At 48.7% G+C, this 18335-nt stretch overlaps 1 protein-coding gene across 7 annotated transcripts in view; it reads left to right on the forward strand.

The window, feature by feature from the left end:
- ACAP3 (ArfGAP with coiled-coil, ankyrin repeat and PH domains 3) overlaps positions 1-18335 on the forward strand; it is a 160770-nt gene that overhangs the window by 115286 nt on the left and 27149 nt on the right. For all 7 annotated transcript variants that reach the window (XM_044996168.1, XM_044996169.1, XM_044996165.1 and 4 more), the window contains exons 11-14: positions 10668-10780; positions 14968-15019; positions 16282-16382; positions 17543-17654. In XM_044996168.1, coding sequence (XP_044852103.1) covers positions 10668-10780; positions 14968-15019; positions 16282-16382; positions 17543-17654 — 378 coding nt within the window. The remainder of the gene's footprint in view (positions 1-10667; positions 10781-14967; positions 15020-16281; positions 16383-17542; positions 17655-18335) is intronic.

Genomic DNA, 18335 nt, shown 5'->3' on the forward strand with positions numbered 1-18335 from the left:
CACACAAAGCTACTCTACTAACCAGACTGGCAGGGAAGAGCTGAAGAATGACTCGGGATCAGACTTGGAGAAAGCAAAGGAGCAATTATACCAGACTGGGATCCTTATGAACAGAGCGACCCATGGCCTTGGCTCCCTATGTACATGACCGGTGGCCTTGGGAAAGTTAGACAGCCATAATCGAGTGCAGGGCTGGAAGCATTTCACTTCCAGCTGCAGTAGGGTATGATAGGCGAGATCCTCAGGGGGTGTCAATCAGCCTCGTGCCCCTGAAGCCAACAGAGCTACGCTGCTTTACAGCAGCTGAGGATCTGGCCCTACGTTGAGATGGACACAAAGTGAAATACAGGTCTGAACGGCCCTGAATTCTGGAGCTGCCCCTGGAACTCTATACTGGGCCAATCCAAAGCCCTGGATCCAGTGACCCCCCCAGACCATTGCTTGTTTAGCCAGACAGGAATTTTGTTTTCAAAGTCAGCAGTGCCAGGAGAGCATGTGCCCTGGCTGACTAAAGGAGCCAGTGTCTCTCTGGAGGCAGCAGGGAGGCTGCAGATAAGCAGGTTGAATTGGTTTGTGAGAGGGTGGGGAATAGGGGATGTCCGGATGACAGGGTCAGGTGAGATTAGCCTGCTCTGTATTATGTGCTCTGGGATCTCTGTGGAGTAGAACAGGAAACAGCATGGTCCAGCAAATAGAGCGTGGGACCAGGACTTCAAGAGAAAATGGTTTTACTCCCAGTTCTGCTGCTCATTGCTGTATCCTGGGCAAATCACTTGGTCAGATCGGTGCCTCAGTTTCTCCGTCTGTGAAATGGAGACGATGATACCCACGTTTGTAGAGAGCTCTGATATCGCTGAATGAAAACTGGTATCATTAGAGGAGGTTGTTATTTCTTTGTGTCTTAGCATATCCTACTGGACATTGCATTCGGGGGCTAGGCGTGGGATCAAGGGGAAATACGATCACATATTTAACAGCCTCTGAATGCTGCAGCAATGCCACTGGACTGTAGTCATTGTAGGATAAAGATTTCACCCCACTTCATCCCCACTCTTCTGCCGAGTTACAGGGACCCACAACTGCCTTTTCCCTGGGAGAAGATAGGCAGGAATATATTTTGCCCCATCACAGTGTCTCCCCAAACAACATGGCACTGGCAGTGGCTACAGCAGGGAGAGAGTGAGTCCAATTTGAAATAATGCTTTGTGGGTCCTGCCCTGATGATGACTCTTATGATGGTGTCTTGCTAATTGAATTACCCCTTGTCAGGTTTGCGAGGGGTGGAACGCAGGCGGGCCCGTTAGCTAGGAGGAGCTACGATTTGGATTGAGGGTTGGTTGGTTGGTTGGTTGTTTTTTAAATAAAGCAGAAGAAATTCTGAAGGGGAGAAAAACTTGAAGTGTAGCTGGATTATTTTCCTTTACACTGTTATTCAAGTGTCCTTTTCTCATCCCTCCCTCGGCCCCTGCTGTCTTAGGGGCATCTGTCACCTTTTGTGCGTATTCCCAGTGCAGCGATCATTTCAAGCTGCCTTTGTTATCTTAACCACTGTCCCCTTTGTCCTTCTTGCCCGCTAGCCCTACAACTCAGAGGAGCTCCATTTGCTGTTTCACAATCTACATGAAAACAAGCAGTGCTTAAACAGAGGGCACGCCAATAAAATTGGAGCTGGGGTGGGGGGGGGAAGTCTGAATTGTTATAGTTTGGAGCAAACCTTTCTAAACTCTCCTGCCAGCTGGGAAAAGCGAGAGGACAAGATTTTAATATGAAGCTGCTGGATCACTCTGCATTTACTGGCTGCACAGCCATGTACGTGCGGGGGAAAGTTACGCGGTATTTAAAAGGTGACTGCGGAGACACATTGTGTTCCTGCTGTGGCATGGCTCCTCTGGAGATGAGAGTTCAAATTTGTCTTAAGCCGCAAGTGAAATGAGTTTGTGGGTTTCCTGCTAGCCCCAACAGCGCCGAATGGACACACACACTGGCTGACATTTGAAAGGTGCAGAAAGCGACAGTTTGGGGAGAAAAATAAAGGGATGCCTCTTGAAACGCCATTGAAATGCATGGGCCTGTGACAGCTTTCTGGAAGGACAGAGGAGAAAAGGGGTAACGTTTAAGCTAATAATCAGGGACTGCCCCTGCTAAATAGGAAAGCTTGGCACACTGGCCCTTGCTTTGACGTGACGAGCAGTCTATATGCAGGAGAGGCCTAGGGTACAGACTAAGGAGCACTGGCTGAGCTGTTTGAGGGGAGGCTGCAAGTCATATCTGGCCACAGCTGGAGTTAATAAATAATAATAATGATTAAGTAATACCTGGCCCTTCTCTAGTGCCCTCTAGGTGGGGATCTCAAACCACCCTGCAGCCTTGCCACCCTCCTGTGTAGCAGGGGAGAGTTATTGCCATCTCCAATTTACCGCTGGAGAAACTGAGGCACAGATTGACCTGCCTGAAGTACAGTGAGTCTGTGGCTGAGTGATGAATAGATCCCAGGTCTCTTGACTCGTTATGTGCTTTAACTGGGAGTCCGTCCTCTCTCCCGCTTCCTGGCCTTGCCGAGCCCTTCCATTGCACCCAAATTTACCAGCCAATTGAAGAAAAGGAGAAGTTCCTTTGGAGCCCATTGATTCTTCTCCAGGCCTGGCGCACGGCTCTGTGCACGAGTGTGGGAAGAGAGCGGTGAGTGTCAGGGCAGCGCCGGCTGCCTGATTTAGGAGCAACGCTAACTAATAAACCAGTCGGCCATATGGCTCTTAGATCACGCCGACACGCAGCAGCCCCAGCGGAGCTCGTCTGGCTTTGTCAGCCAATGGGGGCTCCGTTTTCCTTAGGAGGGGGTCCCATCTATGAGATGGTCTCAGTAGGAAGTAGCTCCTGCCAAAAGCACGCCAAAGCCTTGAAGATCCACTCGGCTGAGGTCAAGGGGCTTTGGCGGAGCATCCTCCTGTCAACTTTGCTCTGGCTTTACTCGCTGCCCCCACACCCCTCTGTCCTATGGTGACAGCTGTATGATAATGAGCCCTTGCTCTAAGCTGATTGATGGTGAATGGGCGGCAGGAGGAGGGGGCAGGCAGGTGGTCCCTAGAGTCTGGCACACTTCCTTCGCACAGCGTCCCGGCTTTGACAGGAGCGAACGGCGGCGCTCGCAGCCACCCAAAAAGGAGTGGGAGGGGTGAGGAGGAGTAGTGGGGGGAAAGATCTTGCCTTCCCTCCCATCCCACGGCGCCTCGCAGAGATGCTGCTCTAGAGAGCAATTGAGAGGAGAGGCGTGCACAGAAGCTCCCTGCTCGCTTGACTAGATCAGCAGAACTCCTTCCCCGCAACGGGCAGCATGAAGATTTTCGGCAGGCTTGAGTACCTTCTGGTAAGGAGCTTTTCTTACGGGGGTGCTTGGCTGGGGTAGGAAGCTTAGGGGGCACTCTCCATTTGGGTGCAGGAGAACTTAGAGGGGCCAGTTCTCCCTCCTTGCTGATGTAACAGACAAGTTCGTTCTGGTTTATTATTTGATAGGGCGGATTTGTTGAGTTCTGTTGGTGTGACATAAAAGCGGAGAACGGTCCCTGATCATCTTCTCCCTGGCAAGCCGAGAGCAGCGCTATCAGTTATCATAAGACAATGAGAGAAACAAAAGGGCTGTAAATTGGATTCTTCCAGATCTAGCCATCAAATGTGTGTTTGTGCACAATGTATGGGAATGTGTGTGTAGGGGTTCCCCCTTAGAATCTGTGTGTGCACATGGGGTCACAGTGTATGCACAATCTACACACAGAGATGTGTAAGTGATCATGTATAGAAAGTGCTTTAATATTCACATGCACTAGTAGAGTATGTACTTATATTCATCTGTTCATATATAAAATGTGAGTGCATTTATATGCAAAATATATGTATGTGTACATTCCATATGCATATATCCACACACACATGATAGATAGATAGATAGATGCACACACACACACAAAGTACATAGTCAAACGGGTCTCATATAGTATGTATTTTCATATGGTGTATAGTATATACACATAGTTGTGTGTGTGCATTAAAGTCTATATAATTGTTAAATAGTGACGACTGATATAAGAGAATGCTTTGCTAATTGAGGAAGCAATTTTGCATAAAACCATTTAATCCCTTCTGAGGCAATGCACGCGCAGACTGTACATATACCTGCATGCATTTTCTATTATCCTAATTGCTATTCATCAGAAATAGCATAAGCAAAGGGATTTGCTAATAAACAGGATGTATCCGAAACCACAGCAGTATATTGCCAGCTGTGCAATGCAGAGCAGGAAAGCGTATTGGTTATTAGAATCAATCTGAGAAGGGCATACATAGCAGATTGGATATCATGGCCTTAATGGGAAATGTCATTGTAGCAGAGCGCAGTACTTTAATGAAGATTCCATCCTACACATCTCCACTCTTGCATGTGTCGCCCCCTTCAGGACAGTGCTAGACCTATGTTAAGGGGATAGACGCAAGAGTCCCCAGCTACACAGGGCATGGAGTTTCCAAAGGCTAGTGGGCAGGACTCTGTCCTTTGAAGAAGACCTTCCAACGGTCCTGGGGACTGGGGCACGTCTCCACTTTTCCTGTTACAGCTGTTCACTTCAGCAGGAAGTTTATTTAATTTGATCAGTCTCCTTCCCTGCATGCATGGCTGGCTCTGCATAAGAAATTGGACAAGCTCCTCAGCCAGAGCCAGGAGTCGCTGTGGCTGTCTCGTGGAGATAGACAAGCGGCTTCTTAAAGGGCCAGCCCTCGAAAGAACCTTTGACATTTTTTTTTCAATGCCCCTTTGTACGAGATAGCGTCTGTGTTGTTTTTTTCCTCCTTTCCATTCGCCAGTTTGAAAGTATCCATGCCTAGGCCTTTTTCACATCCCTCTCTTGGAATTTGTTACCTCATTGTCATTGCTTCAGTGGTGTTCAATGCGTTCTCATGGAAACCATTATGATGTCATTTCTAAAAGGCTCTCCATTCCCAGGCAGCCTTGGGTGTAAATTCAAAGCCATGGGGCAGGAAGCAGGGGCACAAAGGGGTAGGATCAATGTGATTTATCGAAACTGCATGAAAGAAAAGAGAGCAGATGATGGAGGGATTGCCGGACTTTTGACAGATCGTATTTCTTGTTTCAGAGGGTGGCCCGTTTATTTTAACACTGTGTGCTCCAACGCGTCACTGCTGGGGCTAGCTCACTGTTGCGTGGACAGTTGTAGCCAGATGCCATTCAGAACACAATCCCAGCATGCATTTGTCATTACATAATGGCGGTAGGCACCCATTCTCCAGTGATGAATATGGTGTAAAACACATGGATGGCTAGATTAATAATAGTAGCAAGCTCTCAATCAGTAGATGTCAAAGCATTTACAAAGGAGCTCAGAATCATTATTCTCCTTTTACATATGGAGAAACTGAGGCACAGAGTGGCAAAGCGATTTGCCCAAGGTCCCCCAGCTGGCCTATGGCAGATCCAGGACTAGAGTCCAGCTGTCCTGAGCCCTAGACCAGTGTTCGCTCCACAAGACCACGAGATAGATTGACAGAGCTAAACGGAGCTAAAAACAAATCCAGCTTTACCCTGTGCTCTTACACTGCAGTGATGTTAAGGGTCTGACAAAAGGCAGTTTATTAAAATCGCAGCCGAGTCTCTGACCATAACATGTGGAGTTACGTGTACGAGACGGCACAACAGCAGGAGCCTGAGCGAGAGCGTGAGCCCCTTGTCTTGTTCCATCAAGTTTTTACGAGCGTGATTAGACCCAGGACAGTTACTCGGCTTACAAGGCAGAAAGGTGATTTTTTTCTCACTCCATGTGCGGTTGGAGAGTCCAGCTGGGTTCATGGCATCCTTTCTAATAAAGGGTCAGCTGCAGGGACTTAGCTGATGGCTCGGCTGCTGATGGGGATGTGTGCGGGGCAGGCATAGAATTGTGCTCAGTCTCCCTGGGCTCTTTGGACCTCTCTGCAGGGCTAACAGGATTAACAGCTTCCTTGAGTCCGTGAAGTGAGCAGATGTGAGCCAGACACATGCAGAAAGGGGGCAGGTATGTCGGGTGAGACAATACTGTTTTCGCACATTCACTGTATCTATCAGTGGCCGCACCCTGGTGTTATTTGAACACAGGTTGCAGCACTATTTCCTCAGATGCTTGGAAGAGCTTCCAATGCCAGTGGCTATAAGGAATCAAGAATCAGAGGGCAGGGGCCTGGGAATGACATTTCACCAGATGGCTGGTATTCCAGCAGCTCCCCCTCCAGAACACCCTTCTTTGCTCCCTGTCTTTTCAGTGGCCAACGTGCCAGGGGAGGAAACATCTTTATGTGGGATGGGAATGTGGAGATATGTGCCCAGGAATCAGTTTTTTTAAGCCACCGCATCTTGGCTGATTTTAACTGTAGGGTTTTTAATTTTAACTAACAATGCTGTGATTAGTATTTATTAAGAAAGGAGTGCGGAGCAGAGCCCCGGCCCTGCGGATCCACCCAGGACTTAGACCCTGCAGCATTGCCCAGGCCACGCTTCTCAGTCTGGAACCAGAAGAGTTAAATCTCTCCTTAAGACAAAGGGTAATGCTGCCTCTGGGCGTCTCTCTTAATGGACCTGAGTGTCTAATCTCCCCAGGCCCATAGCAGTCAATCCTCTAGGATGCAATCTGTGAATGGCAGGGACAGGAAACTGATTTGAATCCTGTCTTATTTGCTGTTCAGCCTCAAGCCATCTCCCTACATTTCTTATTTGGTCTCAGTGGGAAAGGGGAAACAAATCTCATTTTTTGGTGGAGGGAGGGGGACTGCTGGATTTTTCCCTTTTCTCCTCTTTCTCTGATTTCATTTGTTTTTAGATACTGCAGTGTTCTGTAGGAACGGCCCCAACCACCTCCCTCTAGTCCAGTGTGATTGAACGAAACGCATTCCCCCTCTAAGTATCTGCATGGGTACGTTCCCAAGGATAAGACACACACAGGCTCTTGATCCCGCAAATCTTTTCCTATACTTGGACCTGCTTTGCAAATCCAGCTTAGAGGTCTAGGGCCCACATTTTGCTCTCTGTTCATAGAATATCAGGGTTGGGAGGGACCTCAGGAGGTATCTAGTCCAACCCCCTGCTCAAAGCAGGACCAATCCCCAGACAGATTTGTACCCCAGTTCCCTAAATGGCCTCCTGAACATCATTATTTTGACATCAAAGGAGTTACTTGGGAATTACATCAGAGTAACAAAGACCACAGTTTGGTCCATGGACTTTTTCTGACCAAAAAAAAAAAAAAAAAGAGGTGGTGGATGAGAGAAGAGAAAGTATTGTTCAAGTCATGCACCCAAATCTTTTTTCCAGCTGTGTGCTTTTTAGAGGAGCCAGCTTCTAACACCAATCAAGGTGGATCTTCATTTCCTATTAGTAATACATGTAGGTTGGATGTGTATATAGTAATAGTATTTATTTGTACTGTGGTAGCACCTAGGAACCCCTGCCATGGGCCAGAATCCCATTGTGCTAGGCACTATCTATCTATCTATCTACACACATTCTCTCTTTTAAAGATGAGATTGGCCAAACAGAGGTTTTTGAAAGGCCAGGAAGTTCTCCAGGTGCTGCCGCCCTTGTTTTTGAAGTCTCGATGCAGTTCCCTTGTCACTTGATTTTTTTCCAGACAGTCCTGTGAAATTATAATGGGGGGAAGGGAAATCACATGAACCATGTTAGCCAATCAAAATTGGGAAAAGTGTAATAAAATACAAACATGCAGGGCTGAATTCACACCTGATGTCACTCGGTTGATCTTTAGTGGATGCATATAGCCCATCTGTCCTTCTTGCATTCGTCAGCAAAATTCTCTCCTTGCTATTATAATGTGGTTTTGTTTTGGGACAGCTGAAGAAGCCTGATTAACATATACAGTCATCAGAGTTAAAGTGTATTTATCAGTAGTTTCCACTCTGTGGAGCCTGAGATCCCCCAGATCCCCCTTGAAATAAAACAGGAAATACCTGCGGTAGCTGTATGGTATCAGCTGGCAAAGGCTGACTTTTAATGTTGACTACTGGAAATCTCATGCCCTGGCCTTGTCATGCATTTTTGAAAGAAGACGTTCTGTCGTGACTCACAGTGTTTGCACTAAAACAAACAGGCCAGATTCTGACTTCATTTACGCAAGTGTCTTTCCGGAGTCATTCCACTGTAGCCAGTAGATTTGGCTGTGGATGGAAGTGGGATCAGAATCCCTTCTGTCTTTTTTTGTAATGTTACATCCAAAGCATCCTCAAAGGGGACCACATGGGCTTCACCCCCCCTTTATGGCAAGTAAATTTGGGGCCAAGTGGACCCCCTTTAAGTGGGAGCCTTACAGCGTAGCTTCCCCTGGCTAATTGGGCATCATGCTGTCTTTTCAAGAAATGACTCAGTCTTCTCCCATTATATCTCCTCCTTCTCTACCAGTATTATTCTTATTATGATATCTCCCTGGCAAGCTAGCATCTCCGAACATGGAAATAACTCATCCTAATGAGACTGAAGTGTGTGTTGCCTAGCAACACGGCATCACTAGAGTCTCCATGCGCTGGGCTGCAAAGGCACTTAAGTTAATGATGATGCTTTTTACTTTGGGGCAGCTGGGCCTCTGAATCTAGCAGCGTGGAGAGAAATATTTATGCTCAAGAGCATAAATTCACAGATCCCAAGGCTAGAAGGGACCATTGTGAACATCTAGTCTGACCCCCTGTATAACACAGGCCAGAGAGCTTCCCCAAAATAATTCCTAGAGCAGAGCTTTTAGAAAAAAAATCCCATCTTGATTTAAAAATAGCCAGTGATGGAGAATCCACCATGGCCCTTGGCAAATTGTTCCAATGGTTAATCACGCTCACCATTAAAAATGTATGCCTTATGCCTCGTCTGAATTTGTCTAGCTTTAACTTCCAGCCATTGGATTGTGTTGTACCTTTCTCGGGATCATGTTATACCAGCAGGAGCTGGATGCAGAGTACTATAGAATGGTGAAGGCAGCTTGCGGAAAGAACAGGCTTCCTAGTACTGCAGGTTAGGTTGGAAAGTAATTCAGGCTCTGTGGACCTGGTTTCCATCGGGCAGGAGATACTGCCCTCCGCTGGTAGCAGAATTCCATGAGGATTTTCTGGGAACAGTTACTGGAGGCCTTTGCCATGCTCACATGCTACCACAATCCATGTAATGCAGCAATGCCAAACTCAGGAAGTCAGCTATCAGGGTGATAGATAGGTAAAGATGTGACTGGTACTCTGTTTGCCAGGTGAATAGTAAATAAGGGCTGGTGTGTGGAATGCACTAACTGGAAATGGGATTGGTGATTTCCTTCCTCCTTCCTAGAAACAACATCCATTGACCCTGTCCCCAGCTACCTGGTGAATGGGCTCATGTTTGGTTTGATTATGGGCTCATCCAGGGCAGGCAATTCCCAGTTACACAGAATAACTTCTGAACAGCACTTCACTGTCTGTTCATTGCCAATTGCAGATTGCACTCGAGGTTGGACATTTTCAACCATCAAGATACCAAGCCACCCACACTTACTCTTCTTAGCTGCTAGGGTAGCCATTGGAGGAGGAGCAGTGGTTAACTGCATGCCATTACTAACACCTAACAATAGAAACAGCTAAGGATACTGGAGTGAGACCAATTAATTGCAGCAATGTGAGTGAGAGGATTCTGCTGGCATTGTTTTTCAGGGGTGCTGTGTGAAAATATGCCCAGCAGGAGGCAGTGGTTTGTGGGTCAACTTTTAATAAAAAAAATAATGACTTAAAACTGTCTTAAAAAAAGATCTTATTTTGCCTAAACCTGACTGATAAAACTCTAAGCCAGGAAACTGGAGTAATTTGACACTGCAGTGAACAATCCCTCTGATTTTAGTCCCACAAAAACACACACACACACAAAACATTAGGGTGGAAATACTTGAACTAACTGAATTTGTGAACACTTTCTCAGACAATAAGACAAACCCAAAAATTGTGGAGAAGAATGTGACTAGCCATGACAGTGAGAGACAGGGAGCACTAAATGCAATCAGATAGAGCAAGTTTCTCATGGGCAGAGATCTGCTTCGACATCTGTCCTGCACCACCTCAGCTATTCCAGTGCTAATTCTTAACCCAGCTCCACCCATGCACCCCACTCCTGAGCTCCAGCACTTTCTGCTATTACGGTCCTATCACCTGTCCCGGATCTGCCGGTATTCCTCCAGCCTGATGAGTATCACCTCAGCTATGCCAGTCCTGGAACGCCACTCTGCTCTGCCACCACACCTGAGCCCTGACTGCACCCTCTGCACCTTAAACCTCTGGCCCAGAGTCTGGCCATCATGAGGATTACTTCCAAAAAAGGAAGTACTCTCAAGATGCAAACCAGCCTCCACTGAACACAGATTGAGACCAGCAAACTTATTTTCTCTTGCAACCTGATCAAGGATTGGAGCATAGGCCTCCACTGAGGGAAAGGTTGCTTTAAATAACCCCTGCAGCCACAGAACCTTCTTACACGTGTTCACATGTTTCCCGGTTGGCTATCCTTATGGTCCTAACACTGATGTGCTGTTTGGCATCACAGTTTCCCATTTATCTGGCTGCTTTTACCGAGCAGCACCAGCATCCCCTGATGTGTTTTCTCAACATGTTTCCACTTGCAGGACTTCTCCTACGATGACTCCAAGGTGGAATTTAATGTCGATGCCCCCAATGGCGTGGTGATGGAAGGGTACCTCTTCAAGAGAGCAAGCAATGCTTTCAAAACATGGAATCGGTAAGTAACGTGTTTCCCGACTGATAACTGGATGAGGGCTCCGAATGCATCTCCAGCCTGGTAACGCTGCGCAAACTTTGCGACAACTCAGCAGGTGTTATCCTTTGCTTAAGTGGCTTCATCAGCTCCAGGCCCACACAGAGAAGTGATGTTGGGTTGATGCAGAGTTGTCTGTCAGCACAGCATCACTTAACTCTTTGTGTGCTGAACTTGTGAAGTCACTTAATATAAGAAGGGTCCTGTGATGCTGGCATGTTCTAAACAGAAACGTTTAGGCTCAGTGAAAGGAGCTGGATGTTATGTATTTTATAGGTAGTGAAGATTGTCTGCAAAATAAACTGGCTTCTCCTGGCCCTGAAAATGTTTGTGGGACCATTCAGCTCTCCCACTGAAAGGCAGTGAGTCTTTCTTTTGTTATCACTTCTTTATTTTACCAGCTACCTGCAGTCTGGTCCATCAGGGCCCAAGGTCACCATGGAAATAGTACAGGGGGAGACCTTACCTGCATTGGGATTAGCCTAGTTCTTTCTTTGCTAAGAACTGGTAAAGTCCTAAAAGGTGAACCAGTGCAGTCAGCCTGCCTGCAGTTTGCCGCCTCTTGGTAAATGCCAGCAAATGTGACAGCGAAAACCTTCCATCTTAAGACAACCACCAGGCTTCATGCAGGGAGCAAAGGACACAAAGCAGCTGGAGCCTTGCCCCAGGAAAGCTGGATGCTTGTAACTATCAAGAGAAACATCTAACACTGCAGGACAAGCCCGGCTTTCAAGAGCTGCTAGTATCCAATCTCCCTGGGAGGTGGGAGCCTGGAAATGTCAGGATCTGGCTCCTCTGGGCACTGCCCCTTCTCTCGGTCACTTATAAATATTTCAGATGACGGGTCATTGGGATGCAGTTAAATAAATGCCTCCTGCACAGCTCAGGGGGCTCCCCAGCTCCCACGGACTCAGGCGAATTGCAAGCGAAGCGGGTTTCAGGTTCTCTCCTCAATCAATATTTGTGTGTGTCTAGGAATCCTTGTGATAGTCAATGGGCCGGATTTACGCTGGTGCAGCTCAAAGCAGAATTCAAACCATCGGATTCTGTTATTATACATGAGGTCAATGCCCCCTTGACCCACTCATGTTTTCCCTCTCACCTGGCAATGCAATGGTATAATACCTAGAGGTCACCTGTCTGGTTTGTCTGATGTTCTTAGCCCCAGTGCTTGCCATCTGCATGGCACTCAAGTGCATTCTCGGCACTTCAAGGTTTCCTGAGGCACCAGAAGCCAAAGTGCCAGATTCTGAAGAGAACAGCTGTTCTTGTGAGATTTTCAGCCCCATGCTACAGAGATTTGGATATGGTGCTTGCTAACCTGTGAACTACAGGGCACTCCCTCTGAGCTGAATTTATAAACCATTTACGGTTTTCCCCACAGTATTTCCAATGCAGAACTTTGCCTTCATTCTCAGTCTTTCGCTCAGCAGAGCCAGGCTGCCTGATGCAAAAGGCCACCACACCATTCCAGTATGTGTCAGATAAATGATGAGCTCCTACACTGCAGGATAAGTGAGTCCCCATCTCACCCCTGCTGACTATCCATGGGAGTTCTGAGCAAGGTACCCCATTCCCCTCAAGGCAGCTATTCACAGCTGTACATATCCCCATACAGCCCAGCGATTCACAGCTGTACATACCCCCATACAGCTCAGCTATTCACAATCATCCATATCCGCCCACAGCCCAGCTATTCACAGCCGTTCGTATCCCCCCCACCCCAGCTATTCACAGCTGTACATATCCCCCACAGCCCAACTATTCACAGCTGTCCATATCCCCCCACAGCCCAGCTATTCACAGCCATCCATATCCACCCACAGCCCAACTATTCACAGCCATCCATATCCACCCACAGCCCAACTATTCACAGTCATCCGTATCCCCCCACTGCCCAACTATTCACAGCCATCCATATCCTCCCACAACCCAGCTATTCACAGCCATCCATATCTACCCACAGCCCAACTATTCACAGTCATCCGTATCCCCCCACCGCCCAGCTATTCACAGCTGTACATATCTCCCCCAGCCCAACTATTCACGGCCATCCATATCCACCCACAGCCCAACTATTCACAGTCATCCGTATCCCCCCACAGCCCAGCTATTCACAGCCATCCATATCCCCCCACAGCTCAACTATTCACAGTCATCCGTATCCTCCTCACCGTGGGTGGGAAGATACTATGGTGATTTTAAGGGCCCTGGGAGGAAGTCCCTGTTGTAAACATACACAGAAGGATACTGGATGAAGAAGACCTCTGAGGTCAGAATGAGATCCAGCACCATAGTCCAGCACATTCCCAGATGCTAATGCCCCAGCTAAGAAAGCAAACAGGAGGAGATACAGAGCTGTGAGGAGCATAATCCAGGATCAACCAGCTGGGAAGGGAGCTTTCCCGTTGGCTTCATGTGACAGCAAAGCTGCTTGAGAATATGTCGTTGCCACTGCCAGAGAGAATGGCTGTCATCAGGTGGAGCTCAAAGTGCTGCAGCTCCAAACACACTCAGGAGCTGATCAAAAAGGGCTTTCAAGCAGGCAGAATGGCCTCAAGTCTCCTGCGTTGCTCTGTTTTCTGGCAGACGCATCAAGTCCTTTACAATCGACACCTTTTATCTCTGAGCAATGTCTCAAGCACGGAGCTGAAAATAGAATCCTCTCTTGCCTCATTTTCCCAGGGAACCGAATTCCTTTGCGTGTCAAGCGTGTGGTAGATTATTTAAATAATCCACTGCCTATAGCATAGCTGCATCATGGCTTCTTCCCCAAAGCTATCCAAACCCTGTAGGAGTTTCAGACTGACTCGAGTGCCCCTACTTAACGAGTAACCCTAGAAACATTATGCAGAGGGTTTGCAAGAAATGCGGGATTTTTGTTTGCTCAAACAGAAGGGCCACACGTTTTGTAGACACAATTTAGGAGGCTCCTTTGAAAATCGGGCCCATATAGTTCATATTAAACACCAGCGACCCAAAACAATGAGAGAGTTTGATTTATTCTCACGCCAGCCAAAACATCCAGATTCAAGGCCTTTGAGCTCTTCCCTCACCCCGGTGGGCGCCCAGATATTTCAACACAGCTTCCATGGGATGTAACAATATGGATTGCTGTCAATTCCCTCAGCTCCCCCGTGACAAAAGAGGCTCTTTGTGGCTAAATCACAGGAATGACGCGAGAACACCCGGGTTATAATCCCAACTCTGACACTGACTCTTCGTGGCCTTGGGCATAGCAGTTAATCTGGGTATGTGTGTGCCGTCGTTTCTCCAGCTGTAAAGTGCTCTTCAATGCTATGGTGATACATTCTATAGGAGAACTGTGGAGTGGGGGTGGATGGATAGGCCTCACACGCCCCTTCGGATTTTGGTGAAAGTCAGAAAACCAGACAGGCCTGATTTTCACGAATCGAATTGTTAGGATTCAAAAGGCTCTAGATACAGGGGTGGGGCAGGGCTCTCACATAGGACAGTGGCTGGCGAGCAAAGTCGCTCTGGATACATGGTTGAGGCAGTGACCTCACAGATGCCTGTGGCTGGGGAGCAGAGTCACTGTGGATACAGGGGAAAGCCAGTGATCTTAGGGTTAGGGGTTAAAGGTTGGGGTTAGGGCTCAGGCATCACAGAGCATCCTCTGCCTGTAGCACCAAATGGGTCCACTGTGGTCCTGATTTGCCCTCCCCTCTGCTCCCTGGCCTGCGCCTTCTCCCCAAGGCGGCCCTGTCATCCCCATTCCTCTCAGCCAGGCTTCTCCCCACCCCCCCAAACTCCCAAGTGGGGGATAAGAGGTCTGGCCTACTTAAGAAAGAAAGTGTACAACTCTGATGTTATCCCTCCCCCATCTTTCTCTCTTTCTTCCCGCATGTCAATGTTTCTATAGAAGTATCAAGGACACTCGTCACCCCAGTGTCTCGATGCCAAATACAATAATCCATTAACATTGCAAAGCCCTTCTTTAGTCTCAGAAGGAAGATAAGTCTTATTCCCACACCGGTATTTCCCACAGTCCCTAAAATCAATGGCACATGTTGTAAGTGCAGAGGAGATGTCCTGTTCTGCAGGGAAAAGGAGGTTGCATCTCCCCCCGCCCCCTAGCTTTGGCACTGTTCACCTGCTCTGATGCCTCTTTCTTTCCTCTCTCTCCTCAGGAGGTGGTTCTCCATACAGAACAGCCAGCTGGTCTACCAGAAGAAGCTAAAGGTCAGTGAGCATATCTCAGATGACATTAGCAGATTAGCCAGCTTGTCTGATGTCCTGCTGTTCTGGGGACTCGGGCACCATGGGGGAAAGGAGAATTGGATCAGATGAAGATCTGACAGCAAACCTGGTCTGAAATTTCCTATCAGATAATATTACACTCAGAACCCAAGCTGCTCTGACAACCAAAGGACAGCGGCTGGTGTTTATAATGACCCCAGTCTTGCTGCCCGACAGAATAATGGAGAGGTGATGTGCTGAGTAACTCCGTCCCTGCTCGGGTTTGAAATGCCACGTTTGGATTGTGGGTGCTCCATGGGGCAATCTCTGTTCCCATCAGGAGGGAGTCTGCTCAATCGGCAGGGCTCAGAAAGTGGGCTTGGTTACGCCGTTGTCTGTCTGAGAGGAAAAGGGGCAGGAGACAGAACAGTTGTACACTGAAATCCAGCACAATGGCAAGGTCTGTGTGAGCTGGTAACTCCCAGGCTGTGGTATTACTGATATTAATTTGTATAACTGTAGCACCTGGAGCCCCAGTCATGGACCATAGTGCTAGGCACTGTACACACACACAACACAAAGATGGCCTTTGCTCCAAAGAGTTTGCAATCTCAGTATAAGACAGGAGGCAACAAATGGATTCAGACAGACAGACAGGGGAAGTACTAGGAAACAATGAGACAACATTGATCAGCATGATAGTCCGTGGTCGCCTGACACCTACTGCAGATCAATCACCAGTCGTGTTGATTGTGTTCTCCTGGATTTGGTAGGGAATGAGCTCCAGGGATGGGCACTCTGGCTTGGATACACAGTGATCTCCCCACCAACATACACACATACACACAATTTCCTTCCTCTCCCCCACACAAGACCCTTTGTCCACAACTCAAGACAAATTGTAGCTGAGTTTTGAAAAGCTTGTTCCTCCTGTTAGTTATCAGGTCCCTGCTCTTTGGGGTTTCTGCTGGTTTGGCATGTGCTAAAATACCATGAGATAGGGGGTGCTCAAAGTATTTCCAGCCTGGCCATAAGCTGGAAGCACCAGAGACTTCACGAGAGAATCTTCATGAGATTTGCCCGCCCAGTGTTGCAGACCAAAGAAGGTTGGCTGGGTCAGCAAAAGTGCTGAGCCTTCTGAGGTTCACTCAGGTGAATGAGCGCTCTGGACAAGGGAACTGGTGAAGAGGGGAAGAGATCTGTGGAAGGTCTGAATAGGACGTGTAAAGAGAGGAGTGTAAAGTCACCCCCTCTTCTTCTTTCAGGATGTCCTCACGGTGGTGGTGGAAGACCTGCGGCTCTGTACCGTCAAACCTTGCGAAGACATAGAGAGAAGATTTTGCTTTGAGGTCGTCTCACCTAGCAAGTAAGTTTTGCGGCTCTTCTAAGCTGCAGAATGCAATGCTGTGACTCTGTATGGGCTTGTAAGACACCCAGCAAGTAGATTCTGACCTGGGCACTTCCTTGCCTGAACTCAGAGCTGCAGTCCTATCAGCGGGTGATTTTTTTCAACCAGACGCTGAGCGGTGTTTGGAGACAGCCTGTCAGGATGGGGAGCTGCCAAAGCGGCTGAATAATGCATGAAGGGAATGTATAAGGGTCTGGGCCTGCCTGGCCCTTTTCCTCGCAAAGTGCTGAGTCACCAGCATGGCTCCCCAAGAAGCAGCCTGCTGCTGGTGGCATTAAAAGGATCAGAGTGGAGGGAGCAGGTGTGTGAGGGGAAGGAGTGTATAAGTGGGGGGGGGTGCCAGGAGGGAGGAAATGGGTGAGTGTGTATGCGTGTCTTGGGAGGAAAGGAGGGATTTTCTGTGTGGGTGGAGGAGGAGGAGGAAGAGGGAGCAAGTGGTGCGTCGGGGAGGGAGTAGGGGGATGATGAGGGAGGGAACTTGTGAGGGGAGGGTTGCAAGTGTGTGGTGAGGGGAGGCCGAGATGTGTGTGTGGTTGGCAGCATCCATAATGCATTTTCCCCCAGCTGTGAGCATCCTATCAGGAGGCTGTGGTGCTGTCACCCCTTAATGGGCGGGCTGAACCCTAGGAGGGGGGGCATTGCTCAGGTTGCCCAGGGATGCGAGGAGCACTTGAGACTCACTGCTGTGCTGGGGCTGGAGAGGGGGATTCATTCAGCTGTTTACTCTGAAACCTAATGAGAGCAGCACTATAGGCAGTGGACAGCTGGTGTGAGGAAAACAGAGGCACACACTGAGGAGAGGAATGGTCACGTTCCTGTTTTCCACCCACCCTTTATGTATCTGGGGGTGGTGGGGCGAAAGCAGGGCTGCTTTAATGAACTGGGGCGGGGTGAGGAGCGAGGGCTTCTCTGAGGTTAATTTTGCCCCAAGCCACACCTGGTAACTTCATGTCCTTACCATGCATCTCCAAACCATACCGCTGTCACCCTTGGTGAAGCTAGGCTGTGAGGCTGGTCATAAACTCAGGCACCTCGCCGTGTTCTGGCTTCCCAGGTCCCACACCCCAAGCCCTTTTTCTCATTCCAACCAGTGTCTCTTATGCCTCTCCCCTGCCCAGGAGCTGCATGCTGCAGGCCGACTCGGAGAAGCTGCGCCAGGCCTGGATCCAAGCGGTTCAGGCCAGCATTGCCTCCGCTTACAGAGAGAGCCCAGACAGCTACTACATCGAAGTGAGTCCGGGGGCAGGGACAGGCTCGCGAGGCATGGGCTCTTGCTAGCATGCACCGGGTGTGCAAATGATGACAGCACCGGCCCAAAGGCAACTGTAGTTTAGCAAATGAAAGGCAAGCTTACAAAGCAGTGTGTGTGTGGGGGGGAGCATGATGGAGTGCAGTCCTGAAGCCCCCACCTTCCTCCTGTCCTCCAGAGAGTCCCTGCAGAGCAGGATGTACTCCCCCGGGGCACACTGAGGGAAGTTCACTCTCTGGTAAGATGAGACAAACACAAGGCAGCAGTCTGTTGCACCCCACGCAGTTAGGGTGACCAGACGTCCCGATAAAATCGGGACTGTCCCGATATTTAGGCGTTTGTCCCACATCCCGACCGATGTTTGCAATTTGTCTCGATATTTCGCACTCCGCCGGCGACCCCCGCATGTGTCCCGATGTTTTCTTCTCATCTGCTCACCCTACATGCAATCATTTGTGTGCTGCCAGCCTTGATGTGTCTTAATGGGGGGAAGAGAGGGGAGTGCTGTGTAGCACCATCTAGTGACAGAAGTCACTAGCACAGGTGGAAGATTCATGCTTCCCTTCATTCACATCCCCAAACTCCGATTCAAAGGGAGTGAACAGATCGGGGTATCCTCAACCCTCCCTTCCCGTGGCTGACACGAGCTCAGGTTGGTCTAG

The sequence above is a fragment of the Mauremys mutica genome, chromosome 21 (assembly GCF_020497125.1).
Source record: "Mauremys mutica isolate MM-2020 ecotype Southern chromosome 21, ASM2049712v1, whole genome shotgun sequence".
Taxonomy (NCBI): Eukaryota; Metazoa; Chordata; order Testudines; family Geoemydidae; genus Mauremys; species Mauremys mutica.